Consider the following 23395-nt stretch of genomic DNA (forward strand, 5'->3'; position numbering starts at 1 on the left):
GTTGCACGTATGAAGAGGGAAATGAAAACAAAAGTAACCTTTACATTTTTGAAGGAGGATAGGAGTGGAAAATATCCTATTTGATTTCTCGTGGTTGGAGAAACTTTGCTTCAGGTCCTCATGTTGTGTAAATTACAGTTGCTTCAATTATTTCAAGACAGATATTCTAATTTACATGAATTGGGAATCTGCCTCCTAGATTGTTACTGTAATGAATGGTGTGATTACCAAATCATTTTCCAGAATAGAACCACAGTTTAACAACACCTTAAGGAAGAACATTTTAAAGGCACAAAGAAAACTTAAATGTCAGACTTTCACTGAAGTCAATGGATATCTAACACCTCCTTGTGTCTTTTAAAATCTCCCTTTAAGGTCTTGTCTATACATAGAAGCAGTTTTGCCAGCTGCCATGATTTAATAATGAATCTACCATTGTTTCTTGTTTTCCTGAAGCACCAGCTCCTGGAGTAATTGGAATAGTGTTTTAATTACAAAAAATTAATAATTTTCTAGCCTTCGTGGTTTCAGAGAAAAAGCTGAGAAACTTGACAGCAGTGTAATGTAAATGCTCAAAAAAAAAAAAAGAACAAAAAACAGAAGTTAAAGAAACAGAACCCAAAATGTGTTATTTTAAAGAATGTCATGAGTTTGGGTGGCTTGTACCTGTTTAACCCAAACTGGTTTTGAAACTTGTTTTAAAACTTTCTAGGTTGTCTGAATTGTGGGCTGGTTTGTGTTTAAAGTAGGGAAAACACCAAGATAATCCTGTCTTTGGTTGCTGTCTGTGATGGCAAGCGTTTTCCTGGTAGTGAGAGTCTGGATGATCAGGACCCTTATTTCCTGGCATGTTGAAGTCAGTTGGAGATTCATAATTTATTTCGGTGTCATCACAGATGATCCCATTAGAGCAGGTCAGAAAGTTTTTATCTTCAGAAAATACTGAATTTTTTTTTAAATGTTTTTGGTTCTTGTGGAATTTTTCCACTGAAAATTTTGAGTTTTCTTTAAAAAGAAATCTGAACTATTTTAGCCAAAAATTGACACATTTTGGCCAAACCCAGAAGAATTGTATTTTTGAAGTGTCACCAACATCCCACATGGAAGTAGTAGTTTGAGGGTCTCGTGTCCCCATTCCTCCTCTGTAGGCTGGATTCCCTGACAGGGCTGGGTCACCCATGGGTCCATCATAGGAGGTAAAGTCCAGCTGGGGCACTCAGCTCATATTGGAGATTGGGAGCGTGAGACATCTGAGCTAAAACTCCCATGAGGCTCCACGTCAGCATTTCAGAACCAAAATACTTTGATTTGTGCCTGGCCTCCTGCAGAAAACTGAATTTTTACACCTTTGGAGGAATTCAGCTTGTTGAGAAAAACTCAACATTTTCTGTGGAGTGCTGACACTTTTCAGGAAAGCTTCTGTTATGTTGAAACCTCAATTTGCCATAGGAAAAAACGATTCGATGGAACGTTTTCAACCAGCCCTGGATCATTGTCCAGATTGTTGCCATTCTGCATGCCTGATTCTTCTAACACTTAGGACATGTGTACCCTAGATACAGCTATTTTAGTATATTATACTATACTATACTATACTATACTATACTATACTATACTATACTAAACTAGCCACATGCTCCTCATGTGTATGGGGATAGATAGATAGATAGATACATAGATAGATACATAGATACATAGATAGATAGATAGATGTTACAGGGCTAACATCATCCTTGGTCTAATCAAATGTAACTCTTGCTGAGATCAAAAATAGTTATTGCTACCTACACAAGGGGTAAACTTGCCTTCGTGTAGGTTATGTGAAATAGAGTAAGACCTTGATTTTGCTGTCTAAGAAGAGATTTTCAAAGGCACAAATGACAGTTAGATATCCTAATCCCGTTGGCTTTCTAACCTCTTTGTTGTCAAGTACAGCGGAATTCATGAACATGGTCAACATTTGCAAAAATAGGATCTTAGACCCTAAATCCAAATGTAAGCACTGAGAGGTAAGAATAACCTATGAGAACAAGTCCTGTTTAAATTCATTTGTCTCTGTATAGAATAATCATTCTAAGTAATTGAAGAAGCACTGATATTATGGAGATAGGCGCCAGTATAAAAGTCTAGAGGTATTGGTAGGCAGGTAGATAGAAAGACACAGAGAAAGGAAAGATTGTTCCCATTTTTCTATTCTGACAGCTTTTCTTGGTATTGTACCTACAGGGTAATCACTTCACATGTGGGACATATAGGGTAAAAGAGAGAGACGAAAAAGATGGAAGGAGAAAGAGATGAATAAAGCCTGAGGAATGGAAAAAGGAAAAGAGAATGAAAGATGACAGGAATACAGGAGAGTGGCAGCTGGAAAGCAAATGAAGAAAACAAGAGAAAAGAAGACAATACATTAGATTTCCTAATCACTAGTCATGTTTATTACACAAGAAATGAACAACAGAAGCAAAGTGACTGAATTTGTTTTTTTGGGACTTTCCAACCTCCAGGAGCACCAGGTCCTTGCCTTTGGGCTGTTTTTAATCATCTACCTTTTAACACTGTTGGGTAACTCCACAATCATTGCAGCCATACGTACCAACCCACCGCTCCACACCCCCATGTACTTCTTCCTCAGCAACCTGGCCTTGGTGGACATCTGCTATGTCTCTTGCACGGTGCCCAAAATGTTGTCCAACTTCATTGCTGACAGCAGAAACATTTCCTTTGGTGGCTGCATGGCACAGCTGTATTTCTTTGTGGCTTTGTTGGCAACTGAATGCTTTCTGCTCACAGCCATGGCTTTCGACCGTTACTGCGCCATCTGTGAGCCATTGCGTTATGCTACCATCATGAACCGTTATGTCTGTGTTGGGTTGGTGGCTGGCTCCTGGATGGGTGGGTGTCTGTATTCCACGTTGCATCTAGTCCTGGCTTCTCAGCTTTCGTTCTGCAGCGCCAATGAAATTCAACATTTCTTCTGCGACCTCCCACCACTGTTGGCTCTGTCCTGCAGCAACACGTCAGCCAACGAAGCTGCGATATTTGTTGGTGGCATGTTGATTGGACTGAGCACCTTCCTGTTGGTGCTCATCTCCTACGGCCACATCTTCTCAACTGTTATCAAGACCCATGCGGATGGTGGGAGGCACAGGGCCTTCTCCACCTGTGGCTCCCACCTGGCTGTGTTCATCTTGTTCTTTGGCACGCTTGCCTTCGTGTACATGCGGCCTGCTTCCAGCTACTCACTGCAGAGAGACAGGCTGGTCTCCGTGGTTTACTCTGTGCTGACTCCAACTCTGAATCCTCTCATCTACAGCCTGAGAAACAAGGAAATGAAAAGGGCCCTGAGGCAAGTGATGCATGGCAAATGTGCTTCTTAAAAAGTGTCCTGCCACTTGCCCTCCTTTAGGCACCTAAATGCTTTACAAAAAGTTGAAGCTTTACAACTGGCATTTTCCAAAGCAACTAAGGGGCTTAGGCACTTAAATGCCATTGACATTACATGGGAGTTGCACATCTAACTCCCTTGAGCTGCTTTTTAAAAATCTTAGCCTGAAGACAATGGGTACATTTTTCAAAAACATGTAGGGGATTTAGGAGCCTAAATCAATGCCATTAAACCTCTATATCCAGATTTGCAAAGGTATTTAGGTGCCCAATGGGGATTTTCAAAAGTAGGTAGGCGTCTAACTCCCATCGATTTCAATGGCTTTTAAGGTGCTTCTGAAAATCCCACTAGTCACCTAAATAGCAGTACAAATCCAGCGCCTGGTGTTTTTTGGAAAATCCCACTAGGGGCCTATCTGCATATTTTAGCGCATTAATGACATCAGAAAAAATGCCCTTTAGAAAATCAGTGGGTCTTAAGTCTTTAAATGCCTGAGAAACTCTTTAAGATGGCCAAGGGCCAGATTTTCAAAGGTATTAGGCACCGAGTGGGATTTTCAAACGCTTCCAGGTACTTCAAGCGCCGAGGTGCTTTTGAAAACCCAACCAGGCACCTAAACACCTTTGAAAATCTGGCCCTAAATCAGTCCAGCCCAGTTTCATGAACAGGTGCCTAAACCCCAGATTTACGTACCTAAATCTGGGATTATATGCCTAAAATTGCCAGTTGTAGGCCCCACTGCGATTCACACAATTCCCACCTAACCCTGCAGGGGCCTAAACTCACTTGGTTCCTCAGTTTCTGCAGTGGTCACTGTCCTTCCCCTTCCCACAATGCCCTGTGTTTCTGCCTCAGAATCTGTGCACGGCTGGCATCTGAACGCCTGTCGCCCGTCCAATCCCCAGAGCTGTTCATAAGCCGGGGGAAAGACAGGAATTTGGATGCCTCACTCACTGGCAGGTCCTGATCTGGCAGGCGGGATCAGAGGCTGCCTAACAGACAAGACCTTGTAGGTGACCTCCTACAAAACAGCCTGAGGCACTGACAGCTAGCCAGCTCAGGGCATGACCTCAAAGAGGTGTTAATTCACGATGTGTGGGTAACAGAGGAACGCCAACTAGTCTAGCAGACACAAGCCCATTCACTTGTGCTGATAAAAGTCAAGAATGGATGTTAATTGTGTTTACCTATATCCTGTTAGCCATACACAAGTGTAACCAAATTAACCTGTAGTTCCTAAATCCTTTTCATGTCTTGTAACTCTATGTTACCTTCCCATTATGTATGCAACTATACTCCATTGTCATTAGATCAAAGGCATGTGGTTAGCATTTAGATGTGAATTTACTTAATGAAGAATTGTTTAGCTATTACGTGGTGTTTAGAAGAACAAAGGTTTAGGGCTGAAGCATTCGATTTTCAAAGCAAGTGCATTAGGGCTTCACAGCTCAAGCATCTATTCTTCCGCAGAGGAACATACGTGCTATACCTCAGATAACCCTGAAAAGTGTCAGAGTTCTGCTCCCACCATTTTCAAAGGTCCCAAACACTCAGCGTCATCACTACTGAACCCTCACAGCACTCCTGCAAAGAAAGGGAAACTTGTCGCATTATTGTAGAAAGGGAAAATGAGGCAAAAGGGCTGTGATTTTCCAAGGATACTAAGGGGATTGGGAAAACCAATTCTCAGTGAAGATCAATGAGAACTGGGCCCCTAGGTCCTTCATTCCCCTTGGAAAATCCCAGCGCGGGAGGGGATGTGACTTGTCCTAGGGCACAGAGGATTGCTATGGCAGGGCAGAAACTGAACCCAGTTCCCCACCGTCCAAACCAGGGCTAACCCTCAAAGCCATCTTCCCCACTGCTCACACTTGCAGTGACATGGAGATTTTTAGAGCTGGCTGATGTTCCTCTGAAAAAAAAATCACTCTCAAAAAGAGGATTTGTTGGGAACAAAATTTTTGATTGGAAAAATCCCTTGGTTTTTTGGATGGATGTTCTCAAATTTTCTTGAGAAAATGTCAAAATAGAATGAAACTTTTCCTTTCATCGGGGGGCAATCTTTTCGCTTCTTACATTTCCACTGGTAAAATGGAAGAGAACGTTGTGGTGTTCTCGTGGTTTTTTCACATTTTCCTCCCCAGTTCTATGGTAGAAGAAAAGGGGTAAAGTGAAATATTTTTTAAAAAGAGACAAGAACAGGGGAAAACAGACTGAAGATCCCAAATATGAACACTGAAAAAGAAAATTTGGGAGGTCTAGAGCACCAGAGCTGCAGGGATATGAATGGATATAATGATTACGAGAAGACGTTTTTGGGGGGCAGACCAACCCTCCTTACTCCAAGCACCCCGGGAGTGAAGATCGCTACTGGCAGAATTATGAGCATCTGCTGTATCAGGATTACCCTCAACTGGGGATGAAGATATACTATTTAATTTAGAAAAATAAAAAAATATCCCCAGACCAAGTTGGTTTGTTGATATGGATTTAAAATAAATTTCATATCCGTAACTTTAAGGGAGGGATTATAAAAACATCATCATTATTATTATCATTATTATTAATACTAATAATAATAATTAGTATTAATAATACCAGTTAATAAGTATTAATATTACTAATGAATAATTATCAACACTATTAATAATAATCCTTATTATCATGTTATTAATAATTGTTAATAATACATATTGATAACAATCACTACAATCATAACTAATTAGTTAGTATTAAAATAATAATCATGATCATTTTCATTATTATCATTTCTGTTCAACTTGCAGGTATATTTTAAGGGCACAGCATGGACCGGCAGAAGCTCACCACCACTGTGACAGAATTGGTTCTCTTAGGCCTCATTGAGAACCGTGAGCTACAGTATTTTCTCTTCATGGTCTTCTTCATAGTGTACATGACCACCTGGGTGGGAAACTTCACCTTCATCATTACTGTGATCACTGAGCGCCAGCTGCACACCCACATGTACTTCCTTCTGGCCAACCTGGCTTTCCTGGATGTCAGCAGCGACTCAGCCAATGCTCCCAAACTACTGTTAGGGCTCCTTTCCCAGTGCAATATCATCTCATTCAATGAGTGCCTCCTCCAGATGTTCTTCTTTCATTTCATTGGGGCTGCAATGACGTTTTGACCTGTGATGATGGCAGTTGATCAATATGTGGCCATCTATAAACCACTACGATACTTGACTATCATGAACCAGGGGTTGTGTGTGGGGCTGGTGGCAGCGTCATGGCTGGGTGGATTTGCTCATTCTGTTGTAGAGGTTGAACTGATCCTTCAATTACTGTTCTGTGGTTCTAACATCCTAGACAATTTCTATTGGCCTGCACAGTTTGATTGACCTACTTGATTGAACTACTGATGGTCTTCAACGGCGGACTGCTCCTCATAATAGCCTTCATCTTTCTACTCACTTCAGACACCGTCATCTTAGTCAAGATAAGGACACATGTCACGGAGGGGAAGCACAAGGCTTTGGCCACTTGTGGAACGCAGATCACTGTTGTGAGCTTAATATTAATTCCTGGCATTTTCATCTATGCTCGTCCCTTCAGGAAATTCCCTCTGGGCAAGTTGGTATCTGTCCTTTACACTCTAATCACCTCGATATTGAATCTGATGATCTACACACTGAGAAATGCCAAAATGAAAAAGGCCATTAGGAGAATGGTGGGCAGAATGCTGTTATCAGGGAGGAAAACAGAGACATAATTTATTCTTGAATGATCATTTGTACTAGAAACCAGATCTCAATATGTCAGACAAGGGATATACATGCCATGTGAAAACAGATCAAATGCTTCTCAATGGTGAAAAAATTGGATTCACAAATAAATCACAGACCAAGGTCCAGAATCATTAATGAAGTCTATGGGGCCAATAGGTGTAAATCAGCAGAACTCCACTGGAAACAATAGACCAGGACCACACTTCGTGTAAATCAGCCTAGCTCCATTGGACTTAGAAAGCAAGTTCCCTAGACAGTGTAAATGGTCATGGATCCATTGTAGTTAATAGCCACATCCCTAACTGGTGTAATTCAACATAGCTCTACAAGAGCCATTAGCCAGATCCTTCGCTAATGCAATTTGATGTCACTTACTGAATGTCTTCCATGAGCTGTGGATATGAGCCTGATCATTTTTGCTAAAATTATTCTATGCATAATTTCAAAAATGGAAAAAAAAAAATCAAGGAAATCAGTCTTCTTAGGAAGAAAAAAAAAACCCTTTCAAATGAAGAATAGTTTATATAGCATAAGTAATTTTCTAAATGCCATGATGCTGTTATTATAGAATCTTCTAAATTAGCAATATGGATATTATATGTTGTATATTCACAAACACGCACAGTAATGCACACTCAGAAACACACTCCCTCTCCGGAACAAGTGCTGACAATCACACAAAACTCACATGCTATTTTTCAGTAACAAACACATGATATTGGACATTTGCATCACGGAGGTAGGAACCAAAGGATGCACACAGGCCTGTAAAACTCACTACTTACAATGTAATCTCACAAAAAAACCCACAAGTGAGAACCACACTGGAAACTTTCCCTAGCAGAGCCTTGTCGCTTAGGAAGTGTGATTTTTTTTTTTTTTTGCAACATTTCTATACCGGTAAAACCCTTAGTGGAATTATGGTTAAACTAGCTTAAAAATGCTTCTGTGGTGTGGCTTGTTTATCTTAGAGAACCAGTATAAGCTATACCAGCAGAACTACTAGTACATATACACTGGGAAATTTTGTTTGTATTGCAATATCGGGAAAGTTTTTCTAGGGTAGAACTGGCTATTCATTGTCTGGTTATAGCAAAAACAACGAGAGTTCTGTAGCACTTTAAAGACTAACAAAATTAAAGCTTTCATGGGCTGTAACCCACTTCGTCAGATGTCTCGTTCTACATTCTCTCTCTTTTGCTCTCATATAAACACACACACATCATACACATATTCTCCCCTGTTTCCTGCTATTGGGTAAAATTATTAAGTTCCCAAGTGATTTAGGTACCTAAATCTCATTTTCAAATGTGACTTTGGCACATATAAATATAAAACGCCCAGATTTGTATAGGTATTTAGGTACGTAAGGGAGATTATCAAAAGCACCCAGGTGCTTAAAACCCATTGAAATCCATGTTCCTGTCGACTGCCGCCAAATTTCCAAGTAAGTGTAGACCATGGCTTAGTCATTGATGTGCTTTTGTAAAAGGTGGTCCTCACTAAGTGACAACCAGCAGCCAGAGGCATATTGCAGCAGGTCTCAGATGATCACATAGCAGTTGAAGGACATGACAACGAGGTGGAAGAAGTCCATGAAGCCCACCAGGAAACAGAAGTAGGGTTAGGTGTGGAAACTAGGAAAGAAATGGTCTCCCGATTGCTTGCCACATTGGTCAACATCTTGGGGATGACATTGCTGGTGAGCGGGACCTCCAGGAGGTTGGGGATGAAGGGACATAATGGGCTGGTGAGTCTGCAGAAGAAGGCCCAGAGATTCTGCCTTTGCAATAAGCTTGTTATTTTATGTAAAGGATTCAGACCACAGAAGGAGAGAGTAATTCCAGTGCAACAATTGTAGTTTTATTTGACTGGGAAAGGAGAGAAATGGGGACAGCATCAGCTTCTGATACCAGTTTGGTGTTAGCCTTAAGCCATATCCATAACCCTAGCCCATAACCAGCTGGGATTTAAACATGAGTTCATCTTTAAACCTTGAATGGGGCCAATCTGATGTTTAAAGTGAAGAATGGGCTGAAGTGGCTTGTGGGATCAGGGCCTTTGCACAGGATACTCAAAGTGATTGTTAAATTCATAATCACAGGTCCTTGGACCACATTGTCCAAATTACGTGTAAATTCTCACAGATCTATTGACGTCAATAGAGCTAGGACAAATTAAACCAGTTGAGAATTGGCCCCATGATTTTTCAGTAACCTGAGTGTAATACTTCCATTTATTTAGAGAAGCAAACCAGAGCATATTTAAAATGTATCCAGTGTAAACAGCTCAAAGTTCAAACACCGAGTCCTTATGATGAGCTCTTTGTAAATGAGCAATGGAGTAAGATATAGTCATAAAAAAATCCTTGTTAAATAATATTTAATAAGAAGTACTTATAAGAAACTCATGATCTGAACATAGACAATCATTAACAGGAAAAGAAGCACAATAATTTGCATAGAATAATTGTTATCTAGCTACCTAGCTAACATAATCCACAATCAAATAGAAAGCTATCATTATGAGGTTGTGTGTTAGGACAAGGAATGGTCCTATCTGCCTGTATCCCTATCTAATCACCTGCTTTCTCTGTCATATTTGTAATGTACACAACCATACACAAAGATGGTATCCTAATACTACTAACAGACCAACCTCTAAGACTCTTTCTCAGCTTGGAAGTGAGTAGATCGACTCACGATGGTGTATGGAATAACAGATCAGAGCTTATGATGGCACTTTTCCACCTAAACCCAGGCTAGAACAAAATGATCCCAGGCAAGTAACTTACACCAGTGTTTAGGTCTTTACTGAGTGCAGAAACTTTGGGCCAGAACCTCATGAGTATTAAACTGATGATTGCAGTGGGTCTAGTCTACGTTGGTGGTGATCTAGACGAATTGGGAAATCAGACCCTTACATCTCCATCACACTCACTTTCTCCAGGGAGCTCTCAGCCAAATCTGGATGATTTGTGTATATAGGCTATTGGCTAAATCCTAATCACTTTAAAGTGACGGGCTAAACCCCAGTGACTTCCATGGAATCCAATTTTGGTCTCATTACACTGAGTGGTGGAGTCTCCATCCTTAGAGGTTTTTAAGGCCTGGCTTGACAAAACCCTGCCCGGGATGATTTAGTTGGAGTTGGTCCTGCTTTGAGCAGGGGGTAGGACTAGATGACCTCCTGAGGTCCCTTCCAACCCTCATCTTCTATGATTCCATGATTCAATGAGTTAGATTTTCTTTAGAAAACACTGGGAAAAGTTTCTCTCCAAAGCAGTCTTTTCACCACAGATTTACACAGAGAATGTGGGTGAAGTAAAATCTTTTCTTGGACCAGTTTCTCTAGATGAGAGAGATGAGGTTTTGAGCCACACAGAGCTGGTAGGGTCTGGGAAAGAAGAGTTCTGTGTAGCTCGAAAGCTAATCTCTCTTATCAGCAGAAGTTGGTCCAGTAAAAATATTACCTCACCCACCTTGTCACTATAATATCCTGGGACTGACAGAGATACACTGCATACAGCTTTGACATATTCATTGACGGTTAAAATAAGAAATAGACACCACCTGAGTTTCTTTGTCCCTCAACACATCCTCAATAACACAATGATATCCCAACAGTATAATCATTTCAGGAGGAAACTGGCCATGAAGAAACCTCTTTTGCACCCTTTTATCATTGTGGGGAGAAAACCTACAGCTCTCTCAGAAAACCCCATTAAAGAGAAGACATATGTGCACTCTTAAGAGAAGTCAAATATTGAAAATCCTGTCTAACCAAACACTTACCATCTCTCCAGACATTCCCCCTTCCAAACCCACCTAGAACACATATAGAAAGAAAAATAACAAACAACTAAGGAAAGATAAACTAAAACTGTGACTAACAAACAAAAAACACAAAGAACAAAAGTGCTCATATCTCTGTGAGAGATTTTATCCTTAAAATTAGAAGAGCCACAGACCACACAAAGGATATTGCTATGGTTCGTATGAGCAAGGTGATCGGATACTATGGTGATGGGTAGCAGTACATGATAGATAGATAGATAGATAGATAGATAGATAGATTCCAGTCTTAACAGCATTAACGTAAACCTATAGTAATTACTTTTTTTCTTGAGTTACGTTTTCCTGGATTTTTACTCGTGTTAAAAAACCAATTCTTCATAAATAGATTGCAGAGTATGCTCTCATGGAGGCAATAATGTCATCAGATGATTACATTTATAAAGAAACACCAACTGAAATTGCTACCGAAGGAGACATATGGACATTTTATTCTTCCTGAATAACCTCCAACACATCCATTTACTCACTGCACTGTTGATCTCCTTGTTCCTCATGCTGTAGATGATGGGATTCATCATCGGTGGCAATACGGAATAGAGAACAGCCACTAAGAAATTCAGATCTGTGGCTGAGCTGGAGGTGGTCTTCAGGTGGGCAAAGGAGGAAGTGCAAAGTAACAAGGAGATCACAGTGAGGTGAGGGAGGCAGGTGGAGAAGGCTTTGTGCCGGCCCTGCTCACAGGGGATTCTCAGCACTGTGGTGAAGATCTGAACGTATGACACAATTATGAAAACAAAGCAGCCTAAGTCTAAGCACACATTAAAGACAATAACTCCAACTTCCCTGAGGTAAGAGTCAGACCAGGCCAGCTTGAGGAGCTGGGGGACTTCACAGAAGAACTGATCCACCGTGTTGCCCCCACAGAAGGAGATTGTGAAAGTGTTTCCAGTGTGTAGCGTGGAGATGAGAATACCACTGATCCAGGCACCGGCAGCCATTTGGACACAAGCTTCCCTGTTCATCACCATCTCATAGGGCAGTGGTTGGCAGATGGCAACGTATCGGTCGTACGCCATGATAGTCAATAAGGCAAAACTTGCTGAAGCAAAGAATAAGAAAAAAAAGACTTGGGCGACACATCCAGAATAAGAAATGGACCTGGTGTTCATGAGGGAATTGACCATGGATTTGGGGATGATGACCGAGACGGAGGCAAGGTCTAGGATGGACAGATTCATCAAGAAGAAGTACATGGGAGTGTGAAGATGATGGTCCAGGGCTATTGCTGTGACGATCAGAAGGTTCCCCACCAAGGATGCCAGGTAGAGCACGAGAAACACCACAAAGTGTAAAATCTGCAGCTCCCGAACATCAGAGAATCCCAGGAGAAGGAACTCAGTCACGATGGTTTGGTTGGACATTTTTTTCCTCAGTCCAATGTGTGATGGCTGTGGAGGGAATGAGACGGGCGATGGTTAGGATTAGAGCTACAAAGGGAATGAGCCAGATTCCCTTTCCCTGAGATCTGATTGTATGAATGTCAAAGGTGCAGAGCCCTCTTCGTTTACGACTAGCTGTTGTCAGGGCTCGTCAGACTGACAATCAATCAAGCGGTGTTGTCACACTGGTGTACATTGGATCGGCTCCTTTAAAATCAATGGAGCTTTGTTACTTGACCTCATCTGAGGCTGTGTCTCAAGGAGAAGCTTGTTCAAATGCAGAGTGAAGGATAGAACAAAGTAAAATTCAAATCCAACAATCCTCGCAAGAAGGGCCTTCCATCATGACCATCACCGACCTCACACCTTGGCCATGAAGCTGATAGATTAAAACGCCAGTACCGCCTGATTCCCACACTGCAGGGCAACATGATATGGATCCCTCCAGCATGGTAAGTGGCAGCTTTTCTCCCCCCAGCTCTGTGCCTAAATGGCCTGCTGCCTGCTTCCCAACTGATTTACAGCACCAGATCCCAGCTGCACTTCTGTCTGCATGTAACAATGGGCCAATATCATCCCTCCATTACCGCTCTGTTGCATTGTTTGCTCTGTGCTGTGTGGTGCGGTGGTTGCCAGTACACCTGGGCTCTGTTCTTGTTGCTGCCAGTGACCTGTTATGTGACTTTGGACCAGTCATTTCCCCTCTTGGTGACTGTTCCCCTCCCTCCCTTTCTCTGCCTTATCAACTAAGACTTCAAGATCTTTTGGTGAGGGGCCTGGTCCATAATTTAAAATGTATTGTGGCCCCTACTGGGATTTTCAGAACCATCTATGCACTGAACAACCCTTGAAATCAATGAAGTTTATGCTCCTAGGTGCTTCTGATAACCTCACTAGGTGCTTAAATAACTTTGGAAACATCACCACGTCTGGTTATGTGTACGTTCTACACACCCATCTACGCTCAGCCAGCAACAGTCAGGAGCTCAACTAAGAGCTAATTCTCTTCCCTATGAGCTCCTATTTGTCGTTGAAAGGGGTCAGGATAGACAGGTGTTTGCTGCTGGGTTCCGCTGTAACCCAGCGTTTAAAGGGGCTAGTCCGTATAAAATATTCTGTGTGCTCTATCAATTTTACTAGTTATTCAGTTGTTAGCTCCTGGCAACTATCCTTTGAAAGAGAAATCACACAGATGCAATAGAATAAATGGGTTTGAAATCAAGAAATCTTAACGTTCCCCAATTTTATTTAAAGTTTAAGGTTGGGTGGAAATTTTCGCTGCATTGTTCTTAATGAGGATTGGGTTTTCAGCTAAACAACAAATCTCAGGATCTGTCTACTTCTCTCCAACTTTTTGGGATTGTTTTGTAAAGAAACTTAAAAACTGAAAACTAAAATTGTTTTGGTTTCGTGATTTAAAAAAAAACCACATTTTTCGGCAGAAAGTTTTCAGTTGCTAAAACTTAAAAGAAAAAGGAAAGGATTTTGGGTTCTCAATGAAAAATCAAAATTTTCCAGAAGGGTGGAAAAATTCCAATCAGCAGTAGGTATCTGATTAAACTGAGAGTAAAAGTCTTAATGAGTTCACATAGCAATTCATATTTATCATCTTAATTTCCCCCTGTATTTTGAACATATTTAATTGAAATAGTGAACTTACTGTACTGGTCTTTGTGGATTTTTCCACAACAGGTGATGCATCCAGTCATCCAGCACTGGGATTCTCTGATCAATATCTATCTCTATACCAGAATCTAGAAGCTGAAGGCACAGCTATCTGAGAATCCTTTCCCCTCATTCTAAGACTGTCCTGACAGAACCAGACTCAGATCTGCCACTCTCCACAGATGAGCTGTGTGTAGCTGGCTGTGAGCTGCACTGACATTAAAGGAGCGATGCTGTGGGAAGGCAATTTATCCATGTCTGTTTGCTAAGGGCTAGTGGGACTCACTCCCTGGAGCCCGGCACGGCTCAGAAGCTCCTTGCTTACACACTCCCCCAACCTGAAGCAAATACTCACCAGCAACCATACGCCATACAAGAACACTAACCCAGGAACAACAAACCCTGCAACAAATCCCATTGCCAGCTCTGCCCGCACATCGACTCTAGTGACAGCATCACAGGTCCTAACCACATCAGCCACGCCATCAGGAGCTCATTCACCTGCACATCTACTAATGTAATATATGCCATCATGTGCCAGCAATGCCCCTCTGCCAGGTACATTGGCCAAACCAGTCTGTCACTACGCAAAAGAATAAATGGACACAAATCAGACATAAAAAATAATAACATCCATAAACCAGTTGGAGAACACTTCAATCTCCCAGAACACTCTGTAGCTGACTTGAAAGTTGACATACTTCTACAAAAAAACTTCAAAACAGACTTCAGTGAGAAACTGCAGAGCTGGAACTTATCTGCAAACCTGACACAATCAAACTGGGTCTGAATAGAGACTTGGAATGGTTATCTCATTACAAGAAGTAATTGTCACTGTTCACACATTCTCACCTTCTAATCAACAGTTGTGATGAGGCCTCAGCTACTCTAACTGAATGGACTTTGCTTATATTTACCTTCCCCATTGTTGTTCCTCACCCTTGGATATGTGTATCTATATCTCCTATGTGATTTCCATTCCTTATATCTGACGAAGTGGGTTACAGCCCATGAAAGCTTATGCCTGCAGAATTTACATTTGTTTGTCTTTAAAGTGCTACAGGACTCTCGTTGTTTTTGCTACAAAATTAAGTTGCCCTAACTGCCTAGCTGCCGCTGAAATTACATTGCCTGGGCATGTCTACACTTTGCTCCATAAGTTCTCACCAGAAGCGCTTGTACCGATTGTACTGTCAGTGTGGGGAATTGGGAGATGGCTCCTCAAAGCCAGTAACAGTCAACGTAAGCAACACCGTGTCTACACTGACACTGCGTCGACCTAACAACATCGATCATGGCTCTACGCTGCTCATGAAGGTGAAGTTATTGAATTGGCATAGTGGGCCAGTTACATTAGGAGGAACCAAGTTTAAGTGTAGACACTTCCCTCGTTATGTTGCTGTTAGCTGCCTTGTGCTGACTTGACTCTGTAGAGTACACCAGGCCACCATATTAAGGGTTATATCAAATCATTTTAAAAAGCTTTTTTTTTTCGACATCTAGAAAGAGAGTCCAGGGGAAACGTGGATGATGATGTCAGGCTTCATGTATTAGGAAACAATGCTGGTTTATATTCTCTTTTTCACATTATAAGCAACCCTTAAAGCGAGAAGGGCTTTAGCTAACCTGAGCTTGGAGCAACTTTTGAACTAGCTGTAAATGTCCTTTTCACTGTTAAGCCCTTCACATTCTCAGTCCATAAAATCTGTTGTCCTGGCTTGGATGGTGGCCAGAGGAAAGGATAGAATCTCTGTAATGGAAAATTATGGATTAATTAACCAAAGATGAAAGTTTTCTTCATAACTCCTGGTTGTTAAAATTTGCTAAAGTCACTGAGGGTCTGTCTACACTACAGTGTAAACTCAGGGATAGCAGAACTTGAGTTAGCAGACCCTGGGTTATAATTAACCTAGGGCTTGAGCATCTACATTCATTTGCAGCTCCAGGTTTAGTTTGTCGAACGCTGGTCCCAAACTGTGGCTTTCAGGATCTACCGTGCATTATCTGTGCCTGAATTCAACTGCCCATATCCCAGACTTTCTAGCACCCTTTCAAAATGGAGCCACTCTAGCCCTATGTTTCATGGTGCATGTGGGAAAACATTTATCCAAAATGACCTGTCTTTTCTTTAGGGTTTTCATTTACGTATTATATCTCAAAGGAAAACTTGAGTGGTCAACCAAACTGGACTGTCCAGCAGACAAAAGAAATTGGCTCTTGGGATTGTGGGATACTTTTGGCGGACTCCCAGACTACAAATCCAGTGGGGGGCTGTATCTAGACTTTAAAGCAATAGGGCTTGAACTCTGGCTCCTGGATTCACTCAGATTTGGACCCTCCACCCCATGGGGTTCTGCGGCCCTGAGTCCAAGTCCTGGTTTCCCAATGCTTGTGTGCAGATGGATGAAGGATTACTCTTGAGCCTAAATTCAAAACTGAGGCTTATACTGCAGTGCAGACCTGGCCTAAGGGTCATTGTTAAAAGCTATGTAAGTGTTTGAAAACACCTAGGTGCCTAGTGAGATTTTCAAAAGTGCCTAAGTAAGGTTAAACACCCAAATCCCATTGATTTAAAGGAGAATTAAGAGCTTTTAAGTTCTTTTGAAAACCCCATTGAGGTGCCCATCTGCATTTTTAGGTACCTAACGACCTTTAAAAATCTTCCCCTAAAAGGTTCCCATTTTCAAAAGTGATTTAGGGACCTGATGGCCAGTTATCCAGCCATGATGACTAAAGTCCATGGATTTAGACTGAGGATGAATATGGCCTAATGGACTCCTTGAACTTTTGCAGCCAATGAGAACATCACAGAGCATTTCAGTGCTTTTCCACAAGGCGTGGGAATTCCCCTGAAGTCAACACCCCCACATACTTGGTTCACCATGCCCCGAATAGAGACTTCCATCAGATTGTCAGCCTGCATCCATCCCCTTCTGAGCTTTTTGCCTGTATTCTGCACTGCGGGAATACATGCAGGAAAGCAACAGGGCAGAGATTTGTCCTTTGTAAAATTTTTTTTTTTTTCAAAAATAAAGCTGATCAAACATCCCCTCTCTTATGGGTGGAATTTTCAAAGGGGCTGAAAGGATTTGGGTGCCCAGATGCCCTGGAATTTCATCTCTCCCTTCAGCCCCTTTTGACAATCCCAGGCCCTATAATTTTCTTCTCTCCACTGGCATTTATCTCATGGCTGGCACAGTGGTTTGAGACTCAGGAGAATTGGCTTCAGTTCTCAGTTGTGCCCAGTATCCCCCTCGTTCTCTCCAGATGCTCACCGTACCAGGTTCCAGACGGCTCCAATCCCAGCTCCAGCCCTGCCCTGCTTCAACTTGGCTCAGCTCAGCTTGGCTCTCTGGGCTGCACCTTGGGCCCCTCTGCTGCTGTGGGTCTGCTCAGCTCAGCTCCCTTGGCTTCTTCTCTAACCTGCCAGGTGCTGGCTCCCGTGTCTCAGTGCTGTTTTGTTCTCTGCTTGGCCCCACTTTCTGCAGGCAGCTGCAGCTCACACAGAGGACATCCCCCCACACACACATTGGCCTGCCCACCCTGTTGATCAGGATGATCTGGAACATTGGTCTTTCTGCACTGGCCTTGGGGCCTGTCCATCTCAGAGCCCTGATTTCTCACCCTCCCTTCCCCTGTCCTTTGGTACTGAGAGATGGCCCACTAAGACGACCCACTAAGTTTCAGTAAGGGGCCAAAAATCCCCTTACACTCAGACCCTCCCTGCACAAAGCAAAAATGTCCTATTCACCAGGCCCTTGTCTCTGTGACATGGGTTCAAACTGTGATGTTCTATCCGCTATCTGATCATTTTCCCTGGAGGGGGGAAAGGAAATAATTCAGAGACCATAAAAATCAATGACCCCAAAGACTAGTCTTGATGGCTGTCAGTGGTGGTTCTTCAGCAAGGTGTCAAACACCTGTCCCAGGCAGGGCAGCTGTCTGGAATACAGCACAACACGCTGCCATTGAGAAAGAGTGGATTTGTGCCGTCAGCTTGCCAATAAATCCACAGATATGACATTTCATACTGTCATAGCCCACTGAGTTACATGAGCAAACACTAAACCAACAGCCATCATACCTCAAGCACACATTATACACCCAAAAGGAGAAGACCCAGAGATCTCACGAAGTCCACTAGTCTTTGATCTGGCTACTGATTTATGTGGAAGGTGTTCAGATAGGTTTTTGTACTGCCACCCATCCCCAGACTAAGATAGACATGTAGATAGATAAATAGATTCTGATTTTATTTACACTTGTGTAAATTTACAGTAACTCCAGTGACTTGAGTTTTTCTGCAGTTTTGTCAGTGTAAATACCCCTTTGCATGGAAGGAGATTGCAAAACATGTTCTCACAGAGACACTTCTGTCACCTATTGATTACATTTCTATACAGACGCAGAATGAAATCACACTCAAAGGAGGAAGATGGACCTTTAATCCTTAGTGAATAATGTCCACCCTGTCAGTTTCCTCAGGGAAGCTTTGATCTCCTCATTTCTCATGCTGTAGATGATGGGATTCATCATTGGAGGCAGCACGGAATAGAAAACAGCCATCACGAGATCCAGTCGTGACATCGTGCTGGAAACGGGTTTCAGGTAGGCAAAGAAACCAGTGCAAACTAGCAAGGAGAGCACAATGAGGTGAGGCAGGCAGGTGGAGAAGGCTTTGTGCCGACCCTGCTTAGAGGGGATTCTCAGCACTGTGCTGATGATCTGAACATACGACACAATAATCAAAACAAAGCAACTTAACAATAAGCTGACACTAAAGAGAATAAGCCTAGTTTCAGAGGAATAAGAGCAGGTGATCTTGAGTAGCTGAGGAACTTCACAGAAGAACTGATCCACCTTGCTGCCTCTACAGAAGGATAATGCAAATGTGTTCCCAGTGTGCAGTGCAGCACAGAGAGCACCGCTGGCCCAGGCCCCGGCTGCCATTTGGACACAAGCTCCCCTGTTCATCACTCTCTCATAGTGCAGTGGCTGGCAGATGGCAACATAGCGATCGTATGCCATGACAGTGAGAAGGAAAATATCTGCTTCCGCAAAGAAAATGAGGGAAAAGACTTGGGCGACACATCCAGCATAAGAAATGGACCTGGTGTTCATGAGGGAATTGGCCATGGATTTGGGGACGGTGACAGAGATGGTGCCAATGTCTAGGATGGACAGATTGATCAGGAAAAAGTACATAGGGGTGTGAAGGTGGAGGTCCAGCACTATGGCTGTGACAATGAGAAGATTCCCCATCAGAGCTGACAGGTAAAGCACTAGAAACACCACAACATGTAAAATCTGCAGCTCCCGCACGTCAGAGAATCCCAGGAGAAGGAACTTGGTTACAGTGGTTTGGTTGGACATTTTCTTCCTCAGCACATTGTGTCCTGCCTATGGAGGGAAGGAGAAGGGCAACGGTCAGGATTAAGAGGGACAGTGGGAATGACCCTGATTCCTCTTTCCATAATAACTGACAATGTGAATGTCAGAGCATACTGTTAGAAATAACCAAACAGGTTGTCCCTGGGGCAGATTGGGGAGACTGAACCCTTTATTGCCTGCTCTTTCCACCTGCACACCGCGAGTGAGTAACAAGGGGGTTACTTTACAATTCTTTTATCCGTAACAGTATGTAAATGTATACATTTCCAGCAACTCCCCAAAGACCCTTATTTGGTTACAATGACACCTATAAAATGAATATTAACAACTACATAATGAATACAATTATACCCGCCCCTGTTTGTTGTTTACAGGATTATTGCACAGAGCGCAGGCACATCACCTTGAAACTTACTAATATTCTTTAAAATATACTGTATGGAAGGGAGGGAAAGAAGATAATGCCCACCGAAGACCTTGAACAGAAGGGAGAATAGTTATTTGTTAGTCTCATTCCTTGCACAAATGGCTGGGAAGGGAGGTAAAGAAAAGAGATAACAAACTCTAGCTAAAATTCACACCAAGTAACAGAAAGAAGATTTTGCCTGTGCCATGACCCCGTTCCCTGTAGCTTAGGCCTGACAACTTGTCCAGCTTTTAACTCTTTACTCTCCTACCCTCCCCCAGTCTCTTTCAAAGAAAGACCCAGGCACTATCCTTCCTGCACACTGGCCGGTGGGGCACTGGTCCAGGAGGCCCTGGCTTCAAATGGCCCAGTGCCTTGATTTACTGGTTATGCTACAGGGAGACGAGGGAGGCGGGTTATTGATTGGATAATTATGCCTAAAATTACAGGTACGGCTTTTGGGGAGAGGCTAGGATGGTGCAAAATTTTAAACATTCCATAAACATAATTAAAAAAAAGAACTAATATGATTAATGTTTTCACAACACGAGTAATACGGCCAAGAAGCGAATGAGAGTCTGTTAAGCCTCTTTGAAGTGCACAAGCTACATCAGTCCAAGCACAGTCAGCGGGCAGTTTAGTGGCTAGTTGGAAGGCATTGGTTCCTCAGAGGGCCTGGGCTTTTAAAACCTGCATTCTGCATTGCTCAGCCTGGAGTTGTTTTAAGAGCAGTGTTAGGCAGTCCCAATTGATCCAGGAGGGTTCAGGTACAGCCTTAATCCAGTTCATTGGAATTGTTGGGTATCCTATTATATTAAGATGTTTTATGGCTGGTATGTGGATGTGATAGGTGGAGTTTTTTAGTTTCAGGTAAAAGGTTTCTGGTCCAAACCCCACCCGTTCCACACACCTTCCATCCTTTAACCCCTGACTATTTAGCACGGCTGATTCCTCCCAGCAGATTTTATTTCCCTGTTCCACCCAGTGCTGAGGGGATACCGGTTCTATACATTGTAAAGGTGGTGGTTTTTGTGACCATCCCTTACCAGTGTTACATTGTCCTGCCCATATTAGTCCCATATGCAGATAGTATACCTCTGGCCCAACCAGAAACTGTGTTATTTGTTTTAACCGGCTTTTGGGACTATCCCCATTTGCACTTATCTCCGAAACCTGCTTGCAGTAGGCTGGCAGAGGTCTAACTCCCTCTAGCTACTCCTTTGATATTGAGAGTGCACTGAGCTACAGTACAGTCCCTAAGGGTTGCTCGCCAGGTGGCTCTGAAAGGCCAATAGCTTTTTAATTGCTTTGCTACATTGGTACTTTTCAGTCTAGAAGGCCATACCCCCAAACAGGCATCCCGTAAGAGGTTTACAAAATGATTTGTTAGTTTGCTGGACTTGGTCACAAGCCCTTTTTTTATAAAAATGTTTTGACACTTTATTACTAAATCTGTTATAAGGCTTTAGATGAGGTTTTTAAGGGTTAAAATAACTATTTCCAGCAGGTGGTTAGTGGAGCTTAAGTGCAGATCCTTGCAATATCCCCCCTCTTTTCAGCAGCCCGAGGGCATGTTCCAGGCATTGGACTTTAGCTGTTGAGTTAGATTCCTGTAAAGAGTTCCACCCTTTCCACAAATAGTTTATAACATCCTGTTGTTTTTGGAGATTAACCCCTGCTGAGTTTGTAATTGCCCACAGCAGCATTTTTTCCTACTCTGGTAAATTATGTTGCACCCTCCCCTTACACACTATACTCATCCATTTTGCAGCTACATGCCATTTGAGGCTTTATACTTTATTTCCGGGGGGGTTGGAGAGTAGCATTTGGGTAACCCCTCCCCTTAACCACTACTTCCCCGCACTTTTGTGGAATTGTGATTCCCAATACCAAGCAAAACTGAGTGTATTATTACCCTGAATTATCACCCCCACCCTGCCTGATGATTTCCATTGTTCCCACTAGCCCTTTCCTTCCACTGCAATAACTGGGCAAATCGATACCTTAGCCCCCCCCCAACACCTTGTGAGAATTTCCATTCACAAACAGACATATCACATCCCCTCCCAACATGCTCCATTTTATTTTGTAAAAATAATGAGAGTTCTGTGGCACTTTAAAGACTAACAAATTTAATTTTTGTAGGCATAAGCTTTCGTGAGACTCAGCTCACTTCGTCAGATGCAGAGGTAGAATGATACAGTAACCCTAACCCCAAACTTCCCTACCAACTAAATATATTCCATAACCGTGGTTACTATAAAGGGCCCATCCAACATACCCATATCCACAGCGAGGAGTGGTGATCAGGCACTTCTCTACCCCGGTATCCTGTTTGTGACGCCAGATGTTAGACATAATCAAACAGGTTGTCCCGGGGGTGGATTGGGGAGATGGAATCCTTTATTGCCTGCTCTTTCCACTTCGACGCCGCGTGTGAGCAACGAGGGGGTTAGTTTACAATTATTTTATCTGTAACAGTATGTAAATGTATACATTTCCAGCAACTCCCCATAGACCCTTATTTGGTTACAGTGACACCTATAAAATGAATATTAACAACTACATAATGAATATAACTATACCCACCCCTGTTTGTTGTTTACGGGATTATTGCACAGAGCACAGGCACATCACCTTGAAACCTACAAATATACTGTATGCAAGGGAGGGAAAGAAGATAATGCTCTGTTCCCACCAAAGGCCTTGAGCAAGAGGGGGAATAGTTATTTGTTAGTCTCATTCCTTGCACAAATGGCTAGGAAGGGAGGGAAAGAAGAGAGATAACAGACTGTAGCTAGAATTCACACCAACTAACAGAAACAAGGTTTTGCCTGTGCCATGACTCCATTCCCTGTAGCTTAGGCCTGTTTACTTGTCTAGCTTTTAATTCTTTACTCTCCTACACACAGCACTGATCACTTCCACTGAGCAGGGGCAGTGAGAACTCCTTGCTGTGGACAATGAGACCACTAGTCCAGTGTGTTATCCCACTAATGTCAATCCGCACAAGTTTTTGAAGCTGGGTCTGTTCACACCATATGAAGATTTAAGTCAAGACCTGGCTTGTTCAGAAGGTGGAACAAAGTACAAGTTGAATCCTACATTCCTAGCAGAGAAAGAAAGTCCTTCTATTGTGACCAAAAGCAGGCTCAAAGCTTGGGCCTGGAACTGAAATTCTAAAACACCAACACAGCATGAGCCCCATTGCCAGGGGAAATACGACATAGACGCACCCAGCGTCCTACATGGCAGCTCTGCTGTATTGATTCTACCCCAATACCATATAGACAGCCTGCAGTCTAGTCACACATGGATTTATGGCCCCCCAGTGCCACCCACGTTTACATAGCTATGTCACGATGGGTTAGTAGCACGGCTCAGTTACTTCTGTGTTGTATCATTTCCTTTTGTGACTTTATGTCTGTGCGGTGAGGTTCAGTGGCAGTCAGGAGACCTGGGTTCTGTTCTTGGCTCTGCCTCTGACCTGCTGTGTGACCTTGGGCCAGTCACTTGTCCTCCCTGGGACTTTCCTTCCCTCTCTCCCCTCCTCTGCCTTGT

At 42.7% G+C, this 23395-nt stretch overlaps 3 protein-coding genes and 1 pseudogene across 3 annotated transcripts; 2 read left to right on the forward strand and 2 right to left on the reverse strand.

Annotated features, from left to right (window-relative positions):
* Positions 1 to 2447: 2447 nt before the first annotated feature.
* On the forward strand, positions 2448 to 3377 carry LOC137153241 (olfactory receptor 5V1-like). Its single transcript, XM_067548388.1, has one exon. It carries the CDS (start codon positions 2448 to 2450, stop codon positions 3375 to 3377), a length of 930 nt encoding a protein of 309 aa, XP_067404489.1.
* A 2814-nt stretch (positions 3378 to 6191) lies between these two features.
* LOC137153254 (olfactory receptor 4D2-like) lies at positions 6192 to 7120 on the forward strand (annotated as a pseudogene).
* Positions 7121 to 11394: 4274 nt separating this feature from the next.
* Positions 11395 to 12354, reverse strand: LOC137153278 (olfactory receptor 14A16-like). The gene has a single exon (XM_067548431.1). It carries the CDS (start codon positions 12352 to 12354, stop codon positions 11395 to 11397), a length of 960 nt encoding a protein of 319 aa, XP_067404532.1.
* A 6126-nt stretch (positions 12355 to 18480) lies between these two features.
* LOC137153261 (olfactory receptor 14A16-like) lies at positions 18481 to 19410 on the reverse strand. The gene has a single exon (XM_067548406.1). It carries the CDS (start codon positions 19408 to 19410, stop codon positions 18481 to 18483), a length of 930 nt encoding a protein of 309 aa, XP_067404507.1.
* Positions 19411 to 23395: the final 3985 nt, after the last annotated feature.

The sequence above is a fragment of the Emydura macquarii genome, unplaced genomic scaffold (genome assembly GCF_026122565.2).
Source record: "Emydura macquarii macquarii isolate MOO-44397 ecotype Brisbane River unplaced genomic scaffold, CSIRO-AGI_Emac_v2 contig_227, whole genome shotgun sequence".
Classification (NCBI taxonomy): domain Eukaryota; kingdom Metazoa; phylum Chordata; order Testudines; family Chelidae; genus Emydura; species Emydura macquarii.

Coding starts and splice junctions, on each gene's coding strand:
- LOC137153241 (XM_067548388.1), top strand. CDS start 2,448: ATGAACAACAGAAGCAAAGTGACTGAATTTGTTTTTTTGGGACTTTCC.
- LOC137153278 (XM_067548431.1), bottom strand. CDS start 12,354: ATGTCCAACCAAACCATCGTGACTGAGTTCCTTCTCCTGGGATTCTCT.
- LOC137153261 (XM_067548406.1), bottom strand. CDS start 19,410: ATGTCCAACCAAACCACTGTAACCAAGTTCCTTCTCCTGGGATTCTCT.